Genomic DNA, 16,849 nt, shown 5'->3' on the forward strand with positions numbered 1-16,849 from the left:
ACACTAGTATCACATAGTTGTACAGAGGTTGCGATTACACTAGTATCACACAGTTGTACAGAGGTTGTGATTACGCTAGTATCACACAGTTGTACAGAGGTTGTGATCACACTAGTATCACACAGTTGTACAGAGGTTGTGATTACACTAGTATCACACAGTTGTACAGAGGATGTGATTACACTAGTATCGCACAGTTGTACAGAGGATGTGATTACACTAGTATCACACAGTTGTATAGAGGTTGTGATTACGCTAGTATCACACAATTGTAGAGGTTGTAATTACACTAGTATCACACAGTTGTACAGAGGATGTGATTACACTAGTATCACACAGTTGTATAGAGGTTGTGATTACGCTAGTATCACACAATTGTAGAGGTTGTAATTACACTAGTATCACACAGTTGTACAGAGGATGTGATTACACTAGTATCACACAGTTGTACAGAGGTTGTGATTACGCTAGTATCACACAATTGTAAAGGTTGTAATTACACTAGTATCACACAGTTGTGATTACGCTAGTATCACACAGTTGTACAGAGGTTGTGATTACGCTAGTATCACATAGTTGTACAGAGGTTGTGATTACACTAGTATCACACAGTTGTACAGAGGTTGTGATTACACTAGTATCACACAGTTGTACAGAGGTTGTGATTACACTAGTATCACACAGTTGTACAGAGGTTGTGATTACGCTAGTATCACATAGTTGTACAGAGGATGTGATTACACTAGTATCACACAGTTGTACAGAGGTTGTGATTACACTAGCATCACACAGTTGTACAGAGGTTGTGATTACACTAGTATCACACAGTTGTACAGAGGTTGTGATTACACTAGTATCACACAGTTGTACAGAGGATGTGATTACACTAGTATCACAAAGTTGTACAGAGGATGTGATTACACTAGTATCACATAGTTGTACAGAGGTTGTGATTACACTAGTATCACACAGTTGTACAGAGGATGTGATTACACTAGTATCACACAGTTGTACAGAGGTTGTGATTACGCTAGTATCACACAATTGTAGAGGTTGTAATTACACTAGTATCACACAGTTGTGATTACGCTAGTATCACACAGTTGTACAGAGGTTGTGATTACAGAAGTATCACACAGTTGTACAGAGGTTGTGATTACACTAGTATCACACAGTTGTACAGAGGTTGTGATTACAGAAGTATCACACAGTTGTACAGAGGTTGTGATTACACTAGTATCACACAGTTGTACAGAGGTTGTGATTACACTAGTATCACATAGTTGTACAGAGGTTGTGATTACGCTAGTATCACACAGTTGTACAGAGGTTGTGATTACACTAGCATCACACAGTTGTACAGAGGTTGTGATTACACTAGTATCACACAGTTGTACAGAGGTTGTGATTACAGAAGTATCACACAGTTGTACAGAGGTTGTGATTACAGAAGTATCACACAGTTGTACAGAGGATGTGATTACACTAGTATCACACAGTTGTACAGAGGTTGTGATTACGCTAGTATCACACAGTTGTACAGAGGTTGCGATTACACTAGTATCACACAGTTGTACAGATGTTGTGATTACGCTAGTATCACACAGTTGTACAGAGGTTGTGATTACACTAGTATCACACAGTTGTACAGAGGATGTGATTACAGAAGTATCACACAGTTGTACAGAGGTTGTGATTACACTAGTATCACACAGTTGTACAGAGGATGTGATTACAGAAGTATCACACAGTTGTACAGAGGATGTGATTACACTAGTATCACACAGTTGTACAGAGGATGTGATTACAGAAGTATCACACAGTTGTACAGAGGTTGTGATTACACTAGTATCACACAGTTGTACAGAGGATGTGATTACAGAAGTATCACACAGTTGTACAGAGGTTGCGATTACACTAGTATCACACAGTTGTACAGATGTTGTGATTACGCTAGTATCATACAGTTGTACAGAGGTTGTGATTACGCTAGTATCACACAGTTGTACAGAGGTTGTGATTACACTAGTATCACACAGTTGTACAGAGGATGTGATTACAGAAGTATCACACAGTTGTACAGAGGTTGTGATTACACTAGTATCACACAGTTGTACAGAGGTTGTGATTACACTAGTATCACACAGTTGTACAGAGGTTGTGATTACGCTAGTATCACACAGTTGTACAGAGGTTGTGATTACGCTAGTATCACACAGTTGTACAGAGGTTGTGATTACACTAGTATCACACAGTTGTACAGAGGATGTGATTACACTAGTATCACACAGTTGTACAGAGGTTGTGATTACGCTAGTATCACACAATTGTAGAGGTTGTAATTACACTAGTATCACACAGTTGTGATTACGCTAGTATCACACAGTTGTACAGAGGATGTGATTACACTAGTATAATTGTACAGATGATACGATAGATTGTTTACTTGTACTTAATACTTACCTGTACAGGAATGAGAGATTTAATTTAGAGGTTACAAGAATATACTCCTAATAGATATGCTTGCAGGGACAGGTGATGGGAGTTTGGAAACTTAGAAGGCAGATTTAGAGTATCACTGAATGTTGCTGTTCGGCAGCACTTCATAGGATTGATATCTATATCCATAAAACATACTATTCTGTGAGACTAAGAGAAAGTTAATCACATATAGGATTATGCATATATCACTTAATAGTAATGATGAAAGAAGGTATAAAGTATAGTATAGCAGAATAGTATCTAGGGGACAATTATCAGATATATTGGGGAGGGGGAGACATTTCTGATGGCTATCAGAATAGTACCTAGGGGACAATTATCAGATATATTGGGGAGGGGGATACATAACTGATGGCTATCAGAATAGTATCTAGGGGACAATTATCAGATATATTGGGGAGGGGGAGACATTTCTGATGGCTATCAGAATAGTATCTAGGGGACAATTATCAGATATATTGGGGAGGGGGAGACATTTCTGATAGCTATCAGAATAGTACCTAGGGGACAATTATCAGATATATTGGGGAGGGGGATACATATCTGATGGCTATCAGAATAGTATCTAGGGGACAATTATCAGATATATTGGGGAGGGGGAGACATTTCTGATGGCTATCAGAATAGTATCTAGGGGACAATTATCAGATATATTGGGGAGGGGGAGACATTTCTGATGGCTATCAGAATAGTACCTAGGGGACAATTATCAGATATATTGGGGAGGGGGAGACATTTCTGATGGCTATCAGAATAGTATCTAGGGGACAATTATCAGATATATTGGGGAGGGGGAGACATTTCTGATAGCTATCAGAATAGTATCTAGGGGACAATTATCAGATATATTGGGGAGGGGGAGACATTTCTGATAGCTATCAGAATAGTACCTAGGGGACAATTATCAGATATATTGGGGAGGGGGAGACATTTCTGATAGCTATCAGAATAGTATCTAGGGGACAATTATCAGATATATTGGGGAGGGGGAGACATTTCTGATGGCTATCAGAATAGTATCTAGGGGACAATTATCAGATATATTGGGGAGGGGGATACATATCTGATGGCTATCAGAATAGTATCTAGGGGACAATTATCAGATATATTGGGGAGGGGGAGACATTTCTGATAGCTATCAGAATAGTATCTAGGGGACAATTATCAGATATATTGGGGAGGGGGAGACATTTCTGATAGCTATCAGAATAGTACCTAGGGGACAATTATCAGATATATTGGGGAGGGGGAGACATTTCTGATAGCTATCAGAATAGTATCTAGGGGACAATTATCAGATATATTGGGGAGGGGGAGACATTTCTGATGGCTATCAGAATAGTATCTAGGGGACAATTATCAGATATATTGGGGAGGGGGATACATATCTGATGGCTATCAGAATAGTATCTAGGGGACAATTATCAGATATATTGGGGAGGGGGGACATTTCTGATAGCTATCAGAATAGTATCTAGGGGACAATTATCAGATATATTGGGGAGGGGGAGACATTTCTGATAGCTATCAGAATAGTATCTAGTGTAATTGGACACCTGTACAGGTACCCATGGCATCTGTGGCCAACTAACTGACCAACAACCTGAGCATAAACAGCAGTTTTATAAAAGAGATACAGTTCTAATATTGATCTGAAGGGGGATACAAATACTACAGAGGAGATCCGTTTCTGACGAGGGAAAAAGTATCCCCGGATATTTTTATGATGGGGAAAAATATCCTGGTACTTTTATAGTAGGGGATACAAATATGATATGACACCGGTATTGTGCACCAGTTATACCGTCGAAGAAATGTCGGGCGTTAAAAAAGGTTCCACTGTCATCTTATGCGCCGTCGGGCATCACCCGAATTTCATGGACTGTGTTCTTTCCACTTTCTGCTCAACTGAGCATGAAATTTTTTATACTTTGTGAAGTTTCCTTACGTTGACGCTCTTTACTCCTTCTGCTACTTCATTCCAAAACGTTGAACAATTATTGAATAATTTTCGTGGGAGTATTTTCTGTTATATTAATTAGGTTCATACCGTTCAGCACATTCTTTCATTAACATGAAGAAACCCTTTACATGTGTTGCCACTCATCTGTTCCCTGAGTGGACACTGGGTCATTCGGTTTTGCTATGCTGTTAAGACTAAATTCTAGTGTCTTTTATGATTTAATTTGCTGACGTCTTTCTATTGAAGTGTCGATGAAAATGGAATAAAATAAAATTCATGTGGTTTCCCGTTCAATACCATTCATTATTCACTCGTATGTTAGAATATGCCGATATAAAATATAAAAAATCTTCGTGAAAAAAATATTGATATTGAAAGGAAAAACCATTCCATAATAATAAATGTTATTCTTAATTGTTACCGTCGTTGTATTCATGTGGCGATGACGTATTTATTGTTACCGTCGTTGTATTCATGTGGCGATGACGTATTTATTGTCGCCGTCATTGTATATCATGTGGCGATGACGTATTTATTGTTACCGTCGTTGTATATCATGTGGCGATGACGTATTTATTGTCACCGTCGTTGTATTCTTGTGGCGATGACTTATTTATTGTTACCGTCATTGTATATCATGTGGCGATGACGTATTTATGGTCGCCGTCGTTGTATTCATGTGGCGATGACGTATTTATTGTCGCCGTCATTATATATCATGTGGCGATGACGTATTTATTGTCGCCGTCGTTGTATTCATGTGGCGATGACGTATTTATTGTCGCCGTCATTGTATATCATGTGGCGATGACGTATTTATTGTTACCGTCGTTGTATTCTTGTGGCGTTGACGTATTTATTGTCGCCGTCGTTGTATTTATGTGGCGATGACGTATTTATTGTCGCCGTCATTGTATTCATGTGGCGATGACGTATTTATTGTTACCGTCGTTGTATTCATGTGGCGATGACGTATTTATTGTTACCGTCATTGTATTCATGTGGCGATGACGTATTTATTGTAACCGTCATTGTATTCATGTGGCGATGACGTATTTATTGTCGCCGTCATTGTATTCATGTGGCGATGACGTATTTATTGTTGCCGTCATTGTATATCATGTGGCGATGACGTATTTATGGTCGCCGTCGTTGTATTCTTGTGGCGATGACGTATTTATTGTCGCCGTCATTATATATCATGTGGCGATGACGTATTTATTGTCGCCGTCGTTGTATTCATGTGGCGATGACGTATTTATTATCGCCGTCGTTGTATTCATGTGGCGATGACGTATTTATTATCGCCGTCATTGTATATCATGTGGCGATGAAGTATTTATTGTCGCCGTCGTTGTATTCATGTGGCGATGACGTATTTATTGTTACCGTCATTGTATTCTTGTGGCGATGACGTATTTATTGTCGCCGTCGTTGTATTCATGTGGCAATGACGTATTTATTGTCGCCGTCGTTTTATTCATATGGCGATGACGTATTTATTGTTACCCTCATTGTATTCATGTGGCGATGACGTATTTATTGTTACCGTCATTGTATTCATGTGGCGATGACGTATTTATTGTAACCGTCATTGTATTCATGTGGCGATGACGTATTTATTGTCGCCGTCATTGTATTCATGTGGCGATGACGTATTTATTGTTGCCGTCATTGTATATCATGTGGCGATGACGTATTTATGGTCGCCGTCGTTGTATTCTTGTGGCGATGACGTATTTATTGTCGCCGTCATTATATATCATGTGGCGATGACGTATTTATTGTCGCCGTCGTTGTATTCATGTGGCGATGACGTATTTATTGTCGCCGTCGTTGTATTCATGTGGCGATGACGTATTTATTATCGCCGTCATTGTATATCATGTGGCGATGACGTATTTATTGTCGCCGTCGTTGTATTCATGTGGCGATGACGTATTTATTGTTACCGTCATTGTATTCTTGTGGCGATGACGTATTTATTGTCGCCGTCGTTGTATTCATGTGGCGATGACGTATTTATTGTCGCCGTCGTTGTATTCATATGGCGATGACGTATTTATTGTTACCCTCATTGTAGTCATGTGGCGATGACGTATTTATTGTTACCGTCATTGTATTCATGTGGCGATGACGTATTTATTGTCGCCGTAATTGTATTCATGTGGCGATGACGTATTTATTGTTACCGTCATTGTATTCATGTGGCGATGACGTATTTATTGTCGCCGTCGTTTTATTCATATGGCGATGACGTATTTATTGTTACCGTCATTGTATTCATGTGGCGATGACGTATTTATTGTTACCGTCATTGTATTCATGTGGCGATGACGTATTTATTGTTACCCTCATTGTATTCATGTGGCGATGACGTATTTATTGTTACCGTCATTGTATTCATGTGGCGATGACGTATTTATTGTTACCGTCATTGTATTCATGTGGCGATGACGTATTTATTGTCGCCGTAATTGTATTCATGTGGCGATGACGTATTTATTGTTACCGTCGTTGTATATCATGTGGCGATGACGTATTTATTATTGCTGTCGTTGTATTCATGTGGCGATGACGTATTTATTGTTACCATCGTTGTATTCATGTGGCGATGACGTATTTATTGTTACCGTCGTTGTATTCATGTGGCGATGACGTATTTATTATTGCTGTCGTTGTATTCATGTGGCGATGACGTATTTATTGTTACCATCGTTTAATATCATGTGGCGATGACGTATTTATTATTGCTGTCGTTGTATTCATGTGGCGATGACGTATTTATTGTTACCGTCATTGTATTCATGTGGCGATGACGTATTTATTGTTACCGTCATTGTATTCATGTGGCGATGACGTATTTATTGTAACCGTCATTGTATTCATGTGGCGATGACGTATTTATTGTTACCGTCATTGTATTCATGTGGCGATGACGTATTTATTGTTACCGTCATTGTATTCATGTGGCGATGACGTATTCATTGTTACCGTCGTTGTATTTATGTGGCGATGACGTATTTATTGTTACCGTCATTGTATTCATGTGGCGATGACGTATTTATTGTTACCGTCGTTGTTTTCATGTGGCGATGACGTTTTTATTGTCGCCGTCATTAAACAGAAATTTTGTACATTTTTAGTTTCGAATTCAGTCCGCGTTTCACAGCGAAACAGGCAATTGTTTTTTGATTAATTTTCTTTGAAACATATCCATGTTTACAGTATTTGCATGTGATAAGTACACATGTCACGAACAGGGAAGTATTTCAGACATAAGATTGTTTACATCACTTACAGGTATTTAAAGGAAATAAAAAACAATACCAGGCTTTAAATTGTATTTCACAAGATATAAAGGTGTCACATGCATTTAACATAAGTTATATAATACCGGGGTCACCGATTGTATTACGGTAAAGGTGTATACTTCTGCTGACCTGTTTTACTTATGTTTTATATAGATACTTTGTAATACTTCATCATATCTATGACGGACTCCAAGGCTAACGATTCTACAACTTGTTCCGGGTGGACAATTAAATACCACGGTATAAGCGTAGAGATATGCCAATTAATCTTCTAGATATGTGGAATATGTTTAGAATGTGTAAGGAATAGGATATATATATGAGCTATGATTATTTCCTTGCATGAAAACAACAGGAAGTTAGGAAATTTGTTATTTAATGACAAAATAGTACCAGCGACAACAATGGTTGGAATTAATGTCACCATGGTCAGTACGACCAAGAAAGTTCTCATGTCAGGGTATGATCTCCAGGTGTACGGACTGGACAACGATCAGTTCCTTGATATTCATATTCCAGCTCTGACATGTATAGGCCTTAGTTTTATCTGTGCAGTTTTGATTATGGTGGACTCATATCGCCTTCAGAGTTTCAGATCCTTTTTCTCCTGGACAAAGAGCGAGCGGTTTGTTGTGTACCTTGCGGTGTGTGATGGACTCTTCAACATAGCACACTCCATGGACCACCTTCACATCCTTATAACCAGAGATCATGTACACCCAGTTGAACTCTGCGAGTTTTATGGCTTCATGTTGGCGGAGTTCATCACAGCACAAAACCTAATGGTAAATGTGGTAGCCATCAATGCCTTCGTGTTGATCTACTACAGAAAAAACATAGGATTTGGGCGATACGACTGGAAACTTCTACTCTGGACGTTCGGAGCACCTTTTCTCGGGGCCACGATTGCGGGAATAGCCGGTCAACTGGGAACGAATGGGGCATTGTGAGTATAGGTTAGGTGTTTATCTGTAATTTCAAATAATCTATTTACAACACTTAATTGAATATACAGCACCACCGTTTATAACTTCCGTAAAACACTTTTTGATACCATTTCTTTCAGTTGCTACTTCGACGGTGTGAAAGGAGAGATTGCAAATGTTTTTTTCACAACGGTCCCGCTTTTATTGATTTTGGTAATAAACATCATCCTGTACGCACTTACATGGTACAGGATACATACAGAGGGCAAACGTTTGAGGAACGTGATTGGAAATGCAGCGAGAACGGTCAGAGCTTCTCACAGAGTTGCTCGGACAATGTCTTTGTTTGTCACTGCATTCTTCGCACAGTGGTGGGCAATGGCTTTGTACGGTGTATGGCAGCTATCGGCAGACGTCCCTCAGGCCCTATTTCAATTCGTCACAACTTTTTCAAACGTTGGAGGGATCCTGAACGGAATCGTTTACGTTATCATCAGACGACGTAAGATGAGTGGATATTACGATAAAGAAAGGAACAGAGAAAACACTTCACCTGATTGTGACTCTGGTAACAAAAAAACATTTGCCCCCAACGAACGCAGCTCCGATGTCTAGTGTTTTCCTGATAATTAATGGTTAACGATCATTGGACGCCTTTAGTTAACTTAAGCTTTGTCATGGCAAATGTATTTTTCAAAAAGAAGTATCAGCAATGTCAAATCCTCTCATACTGCTTAACTTCGGTCGGTATGTTCACACCTACCAGTAAAACTCGTGAGAATTTTATACCAGAATATCATAGTGACTTCCTCATGGAAGTTCATGGTAGTTTGAGATTTCGTGTCAATATTTGAGCCTCCAACTCATCAGACCAAACAGCGTAACGGAGAAATACTACTGCTTTTTTCGAAAAGCAACTGTAGTATTTATGATAGCGGGCATTCGTAGTAATGCGAAGTCATGTGTCGAACATCGATATTATCGCTAAAAAAAATTCCAAAAACTTGGTGTGCTTTTTGAGGTTAAGGTCATTTATGTCAAATGGCATTTTTCACACATTTTACATACTGTTCAACTGTCTGGAGTGAACCTAGCAACAAACTTTATATTGATAAGATTTTTAAATTACAGAAAAGAGCAGCCAGGATTTGGTTAAATGTTAAAGATATTCTTACTCCATCCAACACCCTTTTTGAAAAATTAAAATGGATGCCTTCAGCAGATTTTTACGTTATAAGGAAAATGATTCTTTCTTACAAAATTCTTCATTGCGAGTCCCCAGGGTCTTTAGCAAATGTTAACAGCAGATCAACTACAGCTTCTGAATTAAATAAACTGTATGTTCCAACTGCCAGAACAAATTATTTCAAAAGGTCCTTTGTATATACATGTTCTGTTTTATGGAATGAAGTAAGTAATGCAGTAAGATAAGATATTCAAGAAGTATTGGAGTGTTTAAAAGCAGATACCTGTAATATTACTTCACAAAGTCTTAGATTTATTCCACCATCTTTATTTATGTACTAGCAGTTTTAAAATAAATAAATAAAAAAATCTTTTAGTATATATGAGTAGAATATCTGTGATTATCTCTTTTATATTGATGTTTGAATAAAATTAATCTTAGTTTTCCAAATTTTGTTCATGATAAGTTAAGTCAAATGTAATTTAATCATTTTCTATGATAAGTTATTTTACCCCACCAACTTCAATGTTTCTTTTTAATACACACTATATTAGAGTATATTCTGTCAATTTTCACCTTTTGCTATTTGCATTGAATGTATATATGACTATGATAGTGCTTTAATCTTCACATTCAGTAACATTTGTGTGATCACGCAAGTGTTCAAAAATAAATTACATTAAAATTTTTATAATAATCACAATATTGTAAGTAACATGACTGTGATACAAGTACTATATTGCATTGTTATACTATCATCTTTAATTGTTATCATGCTTGTATATATCTATTGTTGCAGGGTCATATTGTAAACCAGACATTGTCTAAATATGTAACCCTGGTTAAATAAAAGATATTATTATTATTATCATATCTATACTTGTAAAAATCGCGGAGCACATCTCAAAATGAAAGTCATGGTTGAAATGGTGGTTTATTCTATATGATTAACGGTAAACAGACGTATTATCAATTTAAAAAAAACAAGGCTGGTTGCACATTCTACAGAACACATCTGCTGAAATCACCGGGTTGACGTAACAAAGCGGCAGTGCGATTTCGTTTCGCATCAAACCCATCCGTAAGTTTTTGTTGCTTTCGGAACATTTACTCTGAAACGTTACGAATATGACCTGATAATACACTAATTTGAATGACCTACCGTTTGAAAGGGTGTTAAAAAAGTTCATGTTTTCCCCTCCGATCGTATAAATATTTGGCTTCGGTGAAATCTTTCGTGTCCCCCTTACAATGTATGTATATTTGAATGACATGCCACTAAAATGCTCGTGGCAGATTTGTGGGGATTTGCTGCGTGCTTTTGGCAAGTGAAGATGTGATTTCGAGGTTTTATATAATATCAAGGTTTCCAATACTAGAGAAATGTTCTACATCTATGTTACATGTTGTTACAGCTGTGTAAAAGACTTGGTTATAGGAGTGGCTGTTGTCAGATCATAATCGTAGCACTGAAGACACACAAGTGAATATCGCCTCTTAATACAAATTTAGAATTAGATGCAGCAGAGCCAAACAATGAATTAAACTGCATCAAGAAAATATCAAGATGTCAACATAACACTGTTTCGTCCTTCTAGGACTTGTCAGAGATACTGTGGGCTTAACATTTCAAGTTTTGAAGGCGACTAAGGAAAATCCAAAGTGATCGAAAGAAATGCCCATATCTAGATTAGAAGGTGTTCTGGACCCATAATTCAATAAATCTCATTTCCTATATCTGATAAAGTTTGGAATGTCAAACACATGTATACATTTTGAACCATGCCACTATTTGCATGACCTACAATCTTGAAGATGATGTAAACCCGTATAAATATAATCCCCTATGACGTAGGTGTATATACTTTAAACGTATTGGACAACTAATATGTTGCTGAATCTGTTGTCTGATATTATCTGTCTTAATTCAGACGTGTTTGTCCACTACTGTAATTTAGATTCCAGTGTTACATGTAGCAATGCCTGGCCTCTTCGACAAGGGACCAGAGTAGCATTGTCCTTTTATATTGATGTAAATAACTGATAAAAGTCTGTGTATGTATACATAGACACAGCGTTATAACATCTGAATGGGGATGACATCCGAGACACTGACTATATGTGTACACAATGCTCAAATGTCAAAAGATGATTATTAAATATTTCATTGTTGTAATGGCTAATTCAGTAACATAATCAGGCTATCAAATGATGTTATAATATCATACCAAATTATTTCAGTGAATAATGATTTTTTCTATCTTATAACGCATATTTTAGCAAATTAAAAGTATAGACGATCAAGCTGGATGGTACATATTTACTGTTTTTGTTTTTGTTATTTCTGTATCATATTTAGATCACCAAGTTATGTATCAGAACTTTGTGATTCTGTTGTTAACATTTAGAAACGTGACACTACTTTCTTGGATTGACGAAGATTCACATACCATATGTCATGAATGAAGCAGAAGACGTTTATCTTTCTGGAACACCTGGTCTTATTCTCCTTGTACCTTTGTAAGGGACACCGTTTAAATCTTTGTTCTTGCCATCGCTTTATCGATTAGAACAATCTACTGAGTTATCGGAGATCTTTTTGTTGACTTTTGAAAGATATTACTTGTCATATATTTCACTATCTTGACAACTAATCCAAGCTATGTATTAAACTTCCTGTATCTCAACTCGATTCCTTTGTCACTTTTATCGGTATAGGGAAATACAGTGACACCGTATAATGATTACTATTGCATCTGGTTAACCGCCCAATGATTTGTGTACAAACGTACACTACAGTTAGACATTACCAAATACACTATGTTATCTAACAGCATAATGACAATACTTAAATAACGCACATGTCGCAATCGTTTTAACGACAAGTTCTTAGGTAATGTCCCCGAAGTAAGTAAAAGTTTAAAGTTAAATCGATGTATTCGTATAATATCATTCAACTTTTTAATTGTTAATGAGAGACACGTTGAGACTTTGTGTAAGAATTTTCTCAAGAGTTATATTTGAAAGATGTACATTGCGAAAAAAGATATCAAAATGATATTAACTGTAACGTGAATGAAATTGAATCTAATTTTTTTTATAAATAAAGCAAAATGTTACCCCATCCCCAGCTTGAGTTTGTGTACTGAAGTGTTCTGACGATCAGGGAGAGTCGTTGACGTATAAATCACTTTGATTGTATACTTCCTTATGTCATCAAACCTCGGAAGGAAGAGCGTGTGTCGTACAGAGACAAACAAGTCAGTAAGCTGTCGACCACATTTAACACGGAAGATAGAGATAGAACGGAGTGATAACTGGACACTAGTATCCGTAAAAGACTTCTGTTATGTGCCTCTTTATAATGACCGTAATAATCAGACGCCTGTAATAATCATAAAAGCCGGATTACATAACGAATTAAAGAAGACATCTTCTATAATTGTATTGTTCGGTACAGCCGGAAATGACAATGACCAGCGCAAATGTCACAGTGGCTCCTAAACCACCGATGTCCGGCTATGACCTCCAGGTGTACGGACTGGACAACGGTCAGTTTCTCTATATTCATATTCCAGCTCTGACATGTATAGGCCTTAGTTTTATCTGTGCAGTTTTGATTATGGTGGACTCATATCGCCTTCAGAGTTTCAGGTCCTTTTTCTCCTGGACAAAGAGCGAGCGGTTTGTTGTGTACCTTGCGGTGTGTGATGGACTCTTCAACATAGCACACTCCATGGACCACCTTCACATCCTTATAACCAGAGATCATGTACACCCAGTTGAACTCTGCGAGTTTTATGGCTTCATGTTGGCGGAGTTCATCACAGCACAAAACCTAATGGTAAATGTGGTAGCCATCAATGCCTTCGTGTTGATCTACTACAGAAAAAACATAGGATTTGGGCGATACGACTGGAAACTTCTACTCTGGACGTTCGGAGCACCTTTTCTCGGGGCCACGATTGCGGGAATAGCCGGTCAACTGGGAACGAATGGGGCATTGTGAGTATAGAATAGGTATCTGTATTACTCTTAAACAGTCTGAAAAAAATCTATTTTGAGGAACTTGCGAATCAGGATTGTAAGAAACTTTAATGATTTAATATATAGCAAAACATATTAACAATCTAACCATTTCTTTCAGTTGCTACTTCGACGGTGTGAAAGGAGAGATTGCAAATGTTTTTTTCACAACGGTCCCGCTTTTATTGGTTTTGGTGATAAACATCATCCTGTACGCGCTTACATGGTACAGGATACATACAGAGGGCAAACGTTTGAGGAACGTGATCGGAAAAGAAGCGACAACAGTCAGAGCCTCTCACAAAGTCGCTCGGACAATGTCTTTGTTTGTTACTGCATTCTTCGCACAGTGGTGGGCAATGGCTTTGTACGGTGTATGGCAGCTATCGGCAGACGTCCCTCAGGCCCTATTTCAATTCGTCACAACTTTTTCAAACGTTGGAGGGATCCTGAACGGAATCGTTTACGTTATCATCAGACGACGTAAGATGAGTGGATATTACGATAAAGAAAAAACCAAGGAAAGCTCTAAATCTAAACTGGACTCTGGGAATGGCCCAAGTATCGACAAAACATTGGATACCGTTGACTTAGACTCCAAGGTTTAGGCACGTACATTACAGTGCCTTCTGTAGATATATTTGTTAACATTATAGGGGAGGCTGTTGACGGGAAATTAAGCTTGAAAAAAGAATAGATAAGGCAAAGACGGAAACGGACATGTTTGACATTTGAGGGCAGGAAACTGCCGCCGCGCTCACAGTCTCTTCCTGAGACACCAAAGGAGGAAATATCATCATTGTCAAAACTCAATCATGAAAGATAATCGAGATAATCATACGACTATATGTGAAAAAAGTATTCCTTGTAATCTGTAATCGCTGCATGATACTGTGTTATAATCACATTACAAAACCTTCCATTGCTATGAAATTAAGACATGTGAGGTACGCCATACTATGATTAAGAATGCTTATATAAGTGTTGCTTTCATTGTATTGCATCCTTTAAAAATCTTTTAAATCTAGTAACTAGTCAGGATTGCTGACCATACATATTTGTCACCATTGCTTAACAGTGTATATACATGGAGATTCACCGCTTCGCTTGTCAATGCAAATAGGAAGGGTACAATATACAAGTATAAAATAGCGAGGAGAACACACGCGAATAAGAGGAAAAATTGAGATTCACCAGCTCGGAGAACTCTGTATTTGCAAAAGAAATTAGAATCATCTTGAGGAAAAGCTGAGGAGTTACCCCTGATCTGTGGACTCAGGCAATTGAAACCTGATAAAAGCAATATAAAGACATGAAATCTTATCCGTAAGGAGTTTTATAAAAACGTTGTAAGAATCGCCTCTTATGAATCCTGTGGGACTAAAGAACACTTGTACTGATGACCGGTCTGTTGTAATACTGTATTTCGTAATACCACGCTCTTGATGTAATGCATCTTCATACAATGATATTTTATTGTGCATACTTTTTGTTAAACCGTACAATTTTCCATATTTCGAATTAAAATCAAATTTGATAAGTTTAATAATTTTTGCTGGATCAGTTATGTTTCCTTTTTGTTATTAACTATGTCTGAAAGCTGTAACAAGTCAACGAACTCAACCGGATGTAGCCGCGCCACGACAGTGGTCACTTGAAAGCACTCGATAACCTTTATACTGTAGTTCACATCGTGCACGAGACACATATCCATCAGAATGGTGATTCATATGCAAACGCCGATAACAGATTTATAGTCAACATGTACTATTAAGCTGTTGATTTTCTACAAACTCTTTTTTATGTTTGTCCGAGTATACACAAAATGCAGAATGTCTGGTTAGGTTTCATCATATCTGTATTGATGTACATATTTTTCTTATTTTTAATTAATAAACTTTTAAAAAAAAAATACCAACCTATCAACATAATCATAATCCGAACTCGAATTCTATAAAGCTGGGTCAAAACTTGATCAAATGAGAGATTTACACGGAGACTCCTAAAAATTACAAGGAGAATAAGACCAGACGTTCCGTAAGAGTAAGGGTATTCTGCTTCATCGACGGCACCCGCCATGTTATGAATACAGAAAACTTAACAAATTCTGAAAATCAATTTGATTTGTGAAATACTAGCACTTCTTTATTTATTTTCTGATATTATATTCTAGTACACCGACAGCGTGAAAATCAAATGTCAAACACAGCAATACTGTACTATTATTGTACTTTTGTTTGATTTATTAAAGTTGATTAAGGCCAATAATTCTTTCCACCTTCAACTACATCATATCTATGTCTGTTTATCTAGGTCTTGCATGTATTGTTGTTTTTTATTTTTGTATTTTTGTATAGATGATTTTGTGAATTAGCACACTTGCTTAAAGTGCCTCTGGATCGCGAGTTCGAGACCTACATGGGGCAGGTATTGGCCGCAGGATGGTGGATTTTCTGTGGGAGCTCCGGCTTTCCTCCACCAACTTACCTGGCTCGTCTTTTAATAACTCTGGCTATTAATAGGGCTTAAAGCAAGTGCTTAAATAGATACTCAGAGAAAAAGATTACAGAAAATGTGTTTAGTTGACTGTTCAAAGAATGTTCACGGTCTTTGTCTGATGAATCATATATACACTAATAAGGAAAGCATATGAAATACCACTTAAATCTATATATTTGTTCAAGCCAAAGAACAGAAATAAAAGCATGAAGCACTAAAAACAAGTTATTGTGAATTTGGATGTAAATTTCCCTCACTTGTGTAAGATATATCTATTTCCTCATTAATCAAGAAACTTTTGATGTATATGATGACCGGATGCCCACTAATTTAGTGACGTGCAGAGCTCTTGACCTTCGCCGGAATTACTCTCTTGTGTGTTAAAATGATAATGTAAATAAGTTGCAATATATGATACTTCATATCACATGTC

The 16,849-nt window shown here is 37.5% G+C and overlaps 2 protein-coding genes across 2 annotated transcripts; both read left to right on the forward strand.

Moving 5' to 3' along the window:
* Positions 1-2,678: 2,678 nt before the first annotated feature.
* LOC132556706 (uncharacterized) lies at positions 2,679-9,320 on the forward strand. The gene is made up of 3 exons (XM_060221140.1): positions 2,679-2,697; positions 8,170-8,725; positions 8,846-9,320. The coding sequence occupies exons 1-3, from the start codon at positions 2,679-2,681 to the stop codon at positions 9,318-9,320; spliced, it is 1,050 nt and encodes a 349-aa protein (XP_060077123.1).
* A 3,863-nt stretch (positions 9,321-13,183) lies between these two features.
* LOC132556684 (uncharacterized) lies at positions 13,184-16,570 on the forward strand. The gene is made up of 2 exons (XM_060221118.1): positions 13,184-13,896; positions 14,039-16,570. The coding sequence occupies exons 1-2, from the start codon at positions 13,358-13,360 to the stop codon at positions 14,523-14,525; spliced, it is 1,026 nt and encodes a 341-aa protein (XP_060077101.1). The 5' UTR covers positions 13,184-13,357; the 3' UTR covers positions 14,526-16,570.
* Positions 16,571-16,849: the final 279 nt, after the last annotated feature.

This window comes from Ylistrum balloti, unplaced genomic scaffold (assembly GCF_031769215.1).
Source record: "Ylistrum balloti isolate Yb309-2 unplaced genomic scaffold, AGI_CSIRO_Ybal_v1 Utg370584, whole genome shotgun sequence".
In the NCBI taxonomy this organism is placed as follows: domain Eukaryota; kingdom Metazoa; phylum Mollusca; class Bivalvia; order Pectinida; family Pectinidae; genus Ylistrum; species Ylistrum balloti.